General features: G+C 43.5%; 1 protein-coding gene across 2 annotated transcripts; it reads left to right on the top strand.

Moving 5' to 3' along the window:
• Positions 1-2,296: 2,296 nt before the first annotated feature.
• LOC133114429 (cytochrome P450 2K1-like) lies at positions 2,297-9,886 on the top strand. Of its 2 annotated transcripts, XM_061223804.1 has the most exons (10): positions 2,297-2,314; positions 3,269-3,581; positions 4,150-4,312; positions 4,700-4,849; positions 5,229-5,386; positions 6,138-6,311; positions 6,646-6,784; positions 7,201-7,385; positions 8,030-8,171; positions 9,649-9,886. In XM_061223804.1, exons 2-10 carry the CDS (start codon positions 3,384-3,386, stop codon positions 9,834-9,836), a joined length of 1,497 nt encoding a protein of 498 aa, XP_061079788.1. In that variant the 5' UTR covers positions 2,297-2,314; positions 3,269-3,383; the 3' UTR covers positions 9,837-9,886. The 2 variants fall into 2 exon arrangements, with proteins under 2 accessions (XP_061079788.1, XP_061079789.1); XM_061223805.1 differs by lacking the exons at positions 2,297-2,314; positions 4,700-4,849 and having other exon boundaries at positions 3,034-3,581.
• The last annotated feature ends 1,446 nt before the right edge of the window (positions 9,887-11,332 follow it).

Raw genomic sequence — 11,332 nt, 5'->3', positions numbered from 1 at the left:
CGTAACAGCGTTCCCTACGCCATATCCTACAGCGAAGCCTATGTGTAACAGCGTTCCCTAAGGCGTAACCTACGGCGAAGCCTATGCGTAACAGCGTTCCCTACGCCGTAACCTACGGCGAAGCCTATGCGTAACAGCGTTCCCTACGCCATAACCTACAGCGAAGCCTATGTGTAACAGCGTTCCCTAAGGCTTAACCTACAGCGAAGCCTATGTGTAACAGCGTTCCCTACGCCGTAACCTACGGCGAAGCCTATGCGTAACAGCGTTCCCTACGCCGTAACCTACGGCGAAGCCTGACACGCACCTCGGCATGGGCCACTTCGGATTCAACGCAGAAGTATAAGGCTTAAGTATTTAATCATCTCACCTTAACCTGAGCCTAAAGTGGTCATGTTTGATATGGTTAGCTCAAGAAAAATCATAACGAACATCAAGGGAAAAAGAATATCAAGCTATCTCATAGACCTAGATATTTATCTAAGCTGATGAAGTTTTGTTTAGTATTTTTACTAAAAGTATTGTGACCCGCCCCCGAGGGGAAACCGTGATAATGATATGTACTCCGAGCGACCAATAGCAGCTTAGACATCCCCCCACTCCACTAGGTATTTTAGACAGACAACCCCAGGAGTTCCACCTCTGCTTTTTACTTTTTTATTCATTTTACCTAAACTTTGGCAAACCGTTTTGGCTGAGTCCCTGGCCTTCACCTTCACCTATAGATTGGATTTCCGTGCTGCTGGATCTCCCGAGTTTCCGTTCTGCTCAGAAACCGTCATCTGCACTTGTCTGGGATGCTGCAGTGTTCATGCTAACTTATCCATGGAGAATTCCGGTGTCGTAAACCTACAGAGCTGTATTTTGCCATTTTGAACCTTGGGCATCTCATACTAACTGGGCCTCAGAGAACCTCCCTTCTTCGGTTTCTCTTCCTCTTATTGACACCCTACTGGTAAGGAACACCAAGTTATACAGTCATATACCTGTGATTGTAACCTAGATTTCTGTGTTATCAGTACAGTTGTAACCGATTATACAAATAATAATACCAGCTAATGCAATCTCATATGTGTAGCATAATATTGTGTCAGTATTTACTCAGTAGCCTGCAATTAAACTGCCAAATATAAGCAGTATAGTTTTGATACATGTTACTAGCAAGCAGAAACTGTGAGGCATGCAGGAGTCCAGCCAGTACAGCCAGGGCACGTTGGAATGCAAAACATGCCCCGGCCTATTATAAATGCATCAGCCACAATAACGTTTAATGTAATGTATACCATGCATTTATTCTGTCCCATTTATCCATTTCTTCCGAGACGTTAATTACATATTAACATTTAGGTCAACATTTCGGACGCTGTTTCAACGTGCCCCAGGGCTGTTTACAACACATTACAAACACTTTTATCCAAAGCAACTTACAGTTGATTAGACTAAGCAGGAGACGATCTCCCCCTGGAGCAATGTGGGGTGAAGGGCCTTGCTCAAGGGTTGTGTCTTATCAGCTGTCCTGTCAGCTGCACTGGAGACTGGTGCAGGTCCCAGTCATGTACCTTAACCACTACACTGCAGGCTGCCCCTGTAGTCACTCCTAATTGTGCCTGTAGTCAAATGGGTTCAAAACTAGTAACCATTTTATTTTGGGTATGTCATTGTCAAACTTGAGTTAAGAAAGGGGGTGATACTTAATCGGTTAAGGCTACACTATATTTGCCTTCTTATCAATGACCTACCCTGCGATCCAATAGCCTTGGACACTGAGTTGTCACATGGTATTGATTGACACCTCATGACTACCTGTCACGTTTGATCGATGTATTGCTCATCCCCACCCAGAATCTACAAATACGTCCCATTGAGCTATTCTTTGTCATAGCCTGAGGAGCCTGCGTAATTGAAACAGGGCGGTTTTAAAAAAAACTTATATCAGTAAGTATGTCGTGACAATAAAGGCTTTATAACAACGTTGTTCGCGCAAATGTGCCTGAAGCTTCCAGTAAGTGGAACGTACTATTCTTCGGCGGCTACTCATGTCACTCGTCAGAAGTTGGTCTGGAAACCAGAAACAGATACGGCCCTCTTTGCCCATCGCTGCTCTAAACTGCCTGAACATCCCAGGAGATCAGCGATTTCTTGAATACGCTGATTATATCTTTGCATTAACGAGTTGGTGTACAGGTGTACCTAATATAGTGGTCACTGAGTGTATAGGCAATTCAATACATTCATTTTAACGTGCTAGGGCGTGGGAAGTCCAGCTTGTCCTGTCAACACACCATAATGCCCAAGCTTCTCCCGTGTCGCGCAGGTAGGAACAGCACTGGGCTGTCTTAATTGTGTAACTCCTGGGACATACTTTTAGCCACGAAACATTTTGGGGTTTTCTCCAATAAGTTTTTGGCCGCTTTGTTTTTCAATGAGAGTGGCACCTTTGTACATAGAATGGCACTATTCGGAAGCATCATCGTTTTCTGCAGCATGCGAGTCTTGTTCGAGTGGTTCGTATTTGCACAGGGTCGGCTACACAAATTTTCAGGAACCGTTTGTAAGTTCTCGGTGAAAATCACATCCTGGGCGTTTGAGTGTGAATGTGTTCGCTCATGTGACCCTAGAAGGCACGTTCTCGTGTTAAATCTTATTATAATGAAATTGTAAAACGGTTGCATACTTGAAGGTTAGCCCATGCAAAATGAACATAAAATAATTAACATTATTTTTCTTATAATATATAATACAATTGTTCTAAGAACGATAAATATGGTCACTTGCCAAATGGCGTGTTTTCAATTTAGTGCAGGAATGAGGATTTTGCTGCCACCGGTTACTCTGGCAAATCAGCTAATTAGCCATATGCAATATGACCGATTCACTCGTAAATTAGACCACAATAACATGCGACAAGACAAGAACATTTATCAGCTGCTGTCGATCTTCCTGAACGTGGCTAAAAATGACGGATCATGTAAAAGCTAATTAAATAATTAAGGGCAGAAGTTTAGAACAGATTGAACATAGATAGAACAGAACTGATTTAGAGCATGCATTTCAGGTTCACTGTCTGGGAAAAATTGTGCTTGCTGGCCTTAATTTAAAGACATACACCAGAAACGCACCAGTTATGTGATAATTACTGATGTGTTGCTCTAATAATTCACTGCAAACTGAAAACAAGAGTGTGATGCAGGTGGTGGATTAAATTAGGCAAGTGTGATCATTATCTGGCAGTTGTCTGGTTCTGAAGAGCAGGGGGTCTTTATTGCAGGAGAACTGGGACTGCGAGGGAGAACAACCCATTCACCACAGGGACAGACGCCACGGCAACCACACTGCGTTTTTTGTGGCCTAGTAATCCCAGCGAGAGCAAACTGAGGGAGACCATGGCAGTGGTGGCAGGTCTTCTCCTCCAGCCTTCCTTCACTGAGGTACTTCTGGGTGCTGTACTAGTGCTGTTTCTGCACTATGTCATCACCTCCACCCTCAGGTTCAGAAGAGAGCCCCCTGGACCGAGGCCCCTGCCCATAATTGGGAACCTGCTGCAGCTGGACCTCAACAGGCCCTACCATAGCCTCTATGAGGTAAGGCCCACTAAGTGTGTGTGTGTGGTACCTGATATTCTTGGCAGGTGTCATGAGCCCTGGTCCTGGGTAGCCACCCTGTCCTGGAGAGCGGTTTTTGTTTTCAGCTTATTGTCAGCAATCAATTCAGACCCAAGAAACCAGGTGACCGCTTTAATTGATCAATTAAATGCTGAGTAACAACAAAAGCCTACACACCCTGCGGCTTTCCAGGGCTAGGACTGAGGACTTCTCAAATTAGTTTAATGAATGAATTTTGACCCGGGATGCCTAACCCTGTTCCTGGAGGTTTTCACTACAACCCTAAAAAAAAGCACACCTCATTCAACAGTTGGAGGTCTCCCTGAGCTGGTAAGTGCTAGAAACGGGTGAGCCAATTGAAAACCTACAGGATGGTAGATCTCCAGGAACAGGGCTGGGCAGCCCTGATTTGGACCCAAGGAGTCTAGCATAAGGGTTTTCTGATCCAGGGTTCCCACCCAAGCTCAAAGGCATCCAGAGGACCTCAGAAGTAAAAAAAAAAAAAAAAATTGGGTTTCAAAGAAATGTCATTCTTCTTTTTATACAGCTGTCCAAGACGTATGGATCAGTGTTCAAGGTTCATTTTGGCTGCAAGAAGGTCATTGTTCTAGCAGGATACAAGACGGTCAAAGAGGCGCTCGTCAACCATGCCACAGAATTTGGGGACAGGGATCTCTCTCCTGTAGTGAGAGATTTATACAACGGACATGGTATGAAATGAAAAACTAAACTCTTTACTCAAAATGGATTGTATGCATCTCCCTGATCTACAGAATTGCTGTGTTTATAGTTCATGCACAGTACACCAAACTGTTGAGAACTTGCTGGAGAGTGTGTGTTCAAATGAGGATGACTGGCTTAGTGTAGCTCCATCCATTATGGAATTCCCAGAGAACAAATAAACAGCAGTTTTAAGGTTACTTTCTTGGTTGTAGAAGTTGCTCTGGTTCTAGAACAACTTGTGGAACATTGTACACCAGAAGATTCTGTGCTGAACTGATGCTATCCCAGAATATAGCAAGTCTGAATCATGCAGGCTCCTTACCAATATAGACAACTCAGACCTCCCATGGCAATACACCAATGTTCCTACACAGGTATCATATTTGCTAATGGAGACTCCTGGAAGGAGCTGCGGAACTTCACTCTTGTCAACATTCAGGATATTGGGACAGGGAAAAGGAAAAATGCTGAGAAAATCATGGAGGAGGTTGAGTACTTGATGGAGGTGTTTGAGAAACATGCTGGTACAGTGAAGTATCCCTGCTGTGAAACATGATTTGAATGTTGTACATGAACTGAAATATGGATATTGTTTAGTGGACAAAGTATAAAAGAAAATTCAAGTAAAATGCTAGAAAGAAAGAGCATTTATGAAAGTTTCAGTTTTTTTTAAATGGTGCTTAAAAATGCAAAGTCTTTTAACCTTTTAAGTGTAAAATATCTGTGTGTAAATTCTTTTGCCTACATGTTTTTGTTTGTGTGTATTTGGGTTTGTATGCATTATTGATGTTTGTGTTTTTGGTCCTTTGTCTCTGTGAGTAACACAAGCTTACAGTGTGCTATAAAAATAAACTTTTACTTCCTTTACTTCCTACCTACTTATATTGATTTTCTGGGTTGTAGGTGAACCATTTGACCCAAAGCTGCCATTGGACTATTCTGTTGCCAACATCACAAGCTCCATCGTTTATGGCAGCAGGTTTGACTACAGCGACCCTCAGTTGTGGGAAATGGCTACCATTCACCCTACATATGCCAAAATATGGTATCCCATCATCCAGGTACTGCATCCCTCTATTGGAAGGCTAGGGCCCAGGTGTGTGTGTTAATAGTACATAATTGTTGATTATACATCATAGGTCACCACTATCATATGGCAAGTACATTGGAACAATCATTTACATTTTTCCTCAAATAATTGAGATTCTTTATCTCCACTGTTAGGGGAAAATGCCCTTTTTAACATTTCACAGGTGAGCATCGTCTGATGAAACAGATCCAGTAAAAAACAACAATAGCTATTCTTCAGTTTAACTTTCGTATTTATTTGCAAAGAAATGACAGAAAGTGAGAAAGCTTACCGGCATTCTGATTTGAATCAGACACAGTAAGACTCTTATACACACTTTTCCTGAAGGGGGGGCTTTACCAAAACAAAAAGACATGAAACTGGCCACGAACATTTATCAGTATTTTGTCTTCTGAATATCCCTTGTTGACCTTGCTGTAAGACCAGAATGTGCTAGCTGAGAAGCAGAGACATTAAGGTCAAAGGCTGTCTGTCTGCTGGAGAGAGACAGAGAAAGACTCATAGTAAGCACTTAATTCAGAAAGTGGCCTAATAGTAATAAGGATTATCACTAAAAGGTTATTTGTAATCATGTGATTGTCTTTGTTAACACACATTGTCAATTAAGAATCTATTTGGAAAATTACCCTTACACCACCAAGAACCCAAATTATGACTGTGTATTCTGGTTGGCACAGTGATGAGATCTTCCTCTTGCACTGGGTAATTTTTTTTTCGTTTAGCTCTACGATGCATTTCCCTGGCTTGCGCGGAGGCTGAAGTCTTGGGGCGCTGTGGTGGACTTTGTGGAGAAGAAGAAGGCGAGGGTGAGGAGACTGGTGAGGGTACTGCAGGACAGCCACTGCGCCCAGGAGAGGAGGGGCTTTGTGGACTCCTTCCTCACCCGACAGCAAGAGGTAACCACGGGGAACCAGATTACTGCATCTACACAGAGCCTTCTCTTATGGTTTGGTTTATGGGGGTATGGTTTGGAAGTAAGAATGGATGACGGACATCACTGTGATTTGAACATCCAGGTAACATGGCACAATGTCACCTTTTTGGCTTGTCTTTTAGAAGCCCTTTCAACCAGCATATCCAATAATTCCAGTTGGTCAGTAATTATGCATGTGATGCTGAACTGCGGAGCACCTAAATGCATCGGTTTGGTGCACGTTTACTGTAAGTATGGGAGGTGATGGGACAGCTTGGAGAAGGAGTACGTGTGAAACTGTAATCCATCTCTGCCAGGAATCCGAACGGCAGAACTCTTTCTTCAACGAGGAGAACTTGGTTACCTGCGTACTCAATCTGTTTTCAGCATCGGATACCACGTCAACCGTACTGCAGTGGGCACTGGTCATCATGGCCAAGTACCCACATATTCAGGGTAAAAGAAACCTTTGATAATGTTTTGTCATTTTGGCCCAGAGGTCATGACCAAATTGACACTGATCTTAAGCATGCCGGTGAGAATATACATGCCACTCTATGGTAGCCAATAACCACAATAACTGCCTCATACAAACACCAAGTAGAAATAAGATCTAAGCAAACAACAAAACTAGCAACAGATATAATTACAAGGAGGAGTCGGATGTAATGGCACACACACACAACTGGCAATAAAAAAACGAAACAAACGGTTGGCTTTCTCGAGTGGGATTTCAGCCGCTCCAACCTGAAACAAGTTATGCGCTCAATATGACGACATAATGATGACCGTTTAAAGACCGTTACTGAGCCGTTCCACTCGGATTTCGGAGCAGGTCAAAACGGAACGTGACGTTTTTCTTTCATAATCAGAGCGTGTGCAGGAGGAGCTGGGTCAGGTGATCGGAAGCCAGCGCCCAGAAGCCAAGGACAGAAAAGCTCTGCCGTACACAAACGCTGTAATCCACGAGGTCCAGAGGGTGGCCAACATAGATCCCCTATCTGTGCCCCATGCTGCCAGCTGTGACGTAACCTTCAAAGGCTTCTTCATCAGTAAGGTATGATCCCCGTTCTACAAGGGCTGTGACATCAGAGGGAGCAGTTGAATATGTACTACAACATATTTTCAGCTATGCAGCTAGTGAGCACTCAAATTATTCCCTTTCATCCTCCAAGGAACAGGCAGGTGTTGTAGTTGGCAGGACTTATTGTTGTTGTTGTTATTATTGTTGTTGTGAAACTGCAGAAAACAAATGTACAAATGAGTCTTACTGTAATCACAGACCAATAAACAGATGCATAAATACAAGAGCCTACAAATTCTATCCAAATGCTTGACCATCAGTGCAATACCACTAAGGAATATTGCCTTTACGAAACATTGGTACCATGTTAATACTGGTACAAATAAAATACAACTCGCAGATGATGCTGGCTGTTTTGTGGTCTTTGAAATGATGGCAAAGATTATTAGCTATAAGACTCATTCCTTAAAAACATGAAACATGAACAACTGTTGCACCAAACCTCCTGTGCAATACTATAGTTATAAACAACAACCGGTAGGTGGCAGTATACTGGAAAATGAAGAAACCACAATGATTTCAATATGTACAATATCCAATCAGGGTGGTAGAGCTGGGGTGGATTAACTTCTTGTCATTTGGATCTCTTTGATCTTTGGTGGGTCTCTGTTCTGCAGGGTACTCGCGTGATCCCACTGCTCATGTCAGTGCTGTGTGATGAGAGCCAATGGGAGAGCCCCCACAGCTTCAAACCCGACCACTTCCTGGATGACCAGGGCCACTTCGTCAGGAAGGATGCCTTCCTATCCTTCTCTGCAGGTATGACTGTTGGTCTTCTGCCACTTGATCACTCTTAGACTTGGAACTGCCAAATTACATTACACTACATTAATGTAATTTGGCAGACGCTTTTATGCAGAGTGACGTACAGTTGATTAGACCAAGCAGGAGACAATCCTCCCCTGGAGCAATGCAGGGTTAAGGGCCTTGCTCAAGGGCCCAATGGCTGTGCAGATCTTATTGTGGCTATACTAGGGATCGAACCACCAACCTTACGTGTCCCAGTCATTTACCTTAACCACGCTACAGGCCGCCCCAAATTACAAAAATGTAAATGGAAGTGTACTTTCCTCTAGGGTCTTCAACGCATTTGTACCTGGTTCTGATTTGCACTTTATTGTACGTAGCTCTGGATAAGAGTGTCTGCTAAATGACTGCAATGTAATGTAATGTAACTTGTGAGTTAGGAACCATTTAGCATCCTCGGGATTAGCCCATGACCTGCCAGTGTTGGATAGCACATCCCAAAAAACCAGACCTGGTTCAAATAAGTAATCGTTTGTAATTCAAATACTTTTCTACACTTTACTGAGCTTGTCTGGTGTATTGGAACCCATGAAATGCTCTCAAAAAGAGCAAACCCTACCTTCTGGTCCTCTTGGTTGACTGAATCACACCAGGCAAGATCAATCAAGCACAGAAAAGTATTTGAATCCAAAACAATTATGTATTGAGCCAGGTCTGCTCAAAACACACTGCTGTGGAAACACACCCTAGCTGATTATCACCAACACGTTAACACACAAGTGCTGACTGGACAGAAGCCAGGGTATTAAGCCAAAAATGAGCTGTTACAACATCCAGGAAAGGACAGGATGGTTTCATCTGTATCGTGTGTTTTTGATGCCATGGTGCGGTATTTTATTTTTTTGTTCCCGAAAGTTGGAACTGATTTGCATGAAACTTTGTGGAAGGAAGAACTAAATGAACTTTTCACACCAATTGGTCAAAGGGGGTATGGCAGTGGGTTTGACTTTTCACAGAAATGCATACAACTTCCAAACAGATGCACATCGAACCATGCAGCATTGTGTAAAATTTGATTGGGACAAGGAAGAATAGATCACACTTTTGCACCAATTGGCCAAAGATGGTTGTGGCAGTGGGCATGGCTCCTCACAAAATGGCGTGTAGCATCTGAACACATTGATGAAACGCCGTGAAACTGGCAGGGCACTCATTTCGGCCATTAACTGACTAAAATGCTTCAGAGTGGCTCGCATTAGAGCAGGCACATCTCCTGATGTGAAGAGCACGGTGAATATCCGGCATGTGGAGCTGGCGTCTTCACAAACGCAGCGTCGATGTCAGTGTGTGGGTCGTCTGCAGTACGTCTGCACCAGTTGGCGCGTCCAGGTCTCGTGCAGAGACTTGACAGGTGAGAAGAAGCTGTAGGTGGCTGTGTTTTGGGGCGAGGCGACCTCTCTCACACTCTCTCCCCCCCCCCCCCCCTCAGGGCGGCGGGTGTGTCTGGCAGAGAGTCTGGCCAGGACGGAACTCTTCCTGATCTTCACCTCGCTCCTGCAGAAATTCTCATTTTCCCCGCCCCCCGGGGTATCTGAGTCAGAGCTGGACCTCACACCTGTGGGCTCGAATATGCTGAGCCCCACCCCCTATGAACTGTGTGCAGTGAGCCGGTTCTGAAGTCTGGACTCTCACGCACACACACACACACACGTCCATGATCAACTTCATGTACAACTCGCACATTGCTTCAATTCCCAGAGAGTTTAATTGTGTATTAATAAAATGCGTACGAAATATAGAAAAGTTGTTGTTTTGTTTTTTTGCACTATTTCAAGCTGTTCCTTGGGATTACAGATGTAACCATATCAACGCATCCTTGTTGCATAAAGGAAAATAGGATAATGTTTCAGCATTAATGTTACACCATTACAATGTGACACGTTATAATATTGTAACATTTCCTTGAGGATTGCATTTATTTGTTTGGTCCATATACAGACCCACAAAGGATCTCCAAATCTAAAGCTAGCACAGAGTACGCTCAGAACAGTGCAGAAGTATCCCACCAGTAGCACCTTCACGTGTACCATGACGACGATCAAGCCAGCAGCTCGCAGTACTGATGATAATGAGATCTTTGTCCATTTGCATAAAGCAGATTTAATTTAAAAAATAGCAATACATATACAGTAGACAAGTGTAATTCAATAATACAGTACATTAGATTACAATGTAAATTCCCTTTTTAAATATGGTATGGTTTTTATTTTTATTTTTTTATTTTTTTAAGTCGCCATAGACATTGCATTGTTTTCCTTCTCTCAGCCCAAAAATGCCATATATTAGCACGTGTAATCGTAGGAAATTAAGGCCAGGAATGTACTAATGCAAATGAAAAGTGCCAGTAACTGAAATGGCAACATTGTAACAAAAGCACAGAAATGAACGTCCTCCTGGAATGTCGGCAAGCAATCTCCCCAAATCTCAACGTGCTCTCACTGAACAATCCTTACTAGTTATTTATTTTTATTTATTTTTTTCACTTCAATTCCAATTATAAACTCCGCCTCCATGCCTGAGAGTGAACTGACACCGCAATACGGCAAGTACATGCAGTATACCTTCAGAGCTTGGTCTGAGGCATTTAGTTAGGAAATTCAGTTCTTGTCAAGGAAACTTGGGGGGGGGGGGGGGGGGGGGAGACACAAAAATAAAGTACCATGATGCTGTAGTCAAACCGTCGATTATTCGCATAGGCTAACCTTTCAGGGCTGCAGCCCCGCCAGAGGGCTCTGCAAGTGGGTGCGTAGGATCCGCCTTCTTGTGCCGCGATCCTCGCGTGGACGGACAGACCTCCGTTCGTGTATTTAGATCCATAAATCAGTTTATCATTCACAGCCTTTGTTCACGATCTTTTCCCCTTCTTCCAATCGCCTGAGCTGCAGCCGGAGGAGAACTGGACGGAGGGACAGGGAGTTCACGGGGAAGCTGGCCGTTCAGGAGGGAGTACCATCGCTCAACAGCAGTAGTGCATAAGGGAGCTGCTTTCTCTGTCCTCCACAAATATGAAGTAACAGCTCTACGTTTACAAAAAAAAAAAAAAAAGAAGAATCAAAGTAGCTGGACAGCAACTCATTTCTTAACTCATTCGAATGAAATATGAAATGCATAAC

Source organism: Conger conger, chromosome 16 (assembly GCF_963514075.1).
Source record: "Conger conger chromosome 16, fConCon1.1, whole genome shotgun sequence".
Lineage (NCBI taxonomy): Eukaryota > Metazoa > Chordata > Actinopteri > Anguilliformes > Congridae > Conger > Conger conger.
The sequence above is the reverse complement of the archived record's forward strand: the minus strand, read 5'-3'. Positions and strand labels throughout refer to the sequence as shown.

Bases quoted from the DNA above. Each gene is read 5' to 3' on its own strand.
- LOC133114429 (XM_061223804.1), top strand. From the start codon at position 3,384: ATGGCAGTGGTGGCAGGTCTTCTCCTCCAGCCTTCCTTCACTGAGGTA. The intron at 6,785-7,200 runs GTAAAAGAAACC...TTTCATAATCAG, and splicing joins CAAGTACCCACATATTCAGG to AGCGTGTGCAGGAGGAGCTG. The intron at 8,172-9,648 runs GTATGACTGTTG...CCCCCCCCTCAG, and splicing joins CTTCCTATCCTTCTCTGCAG to GGCGGCGGGTGTGTCTGGCA.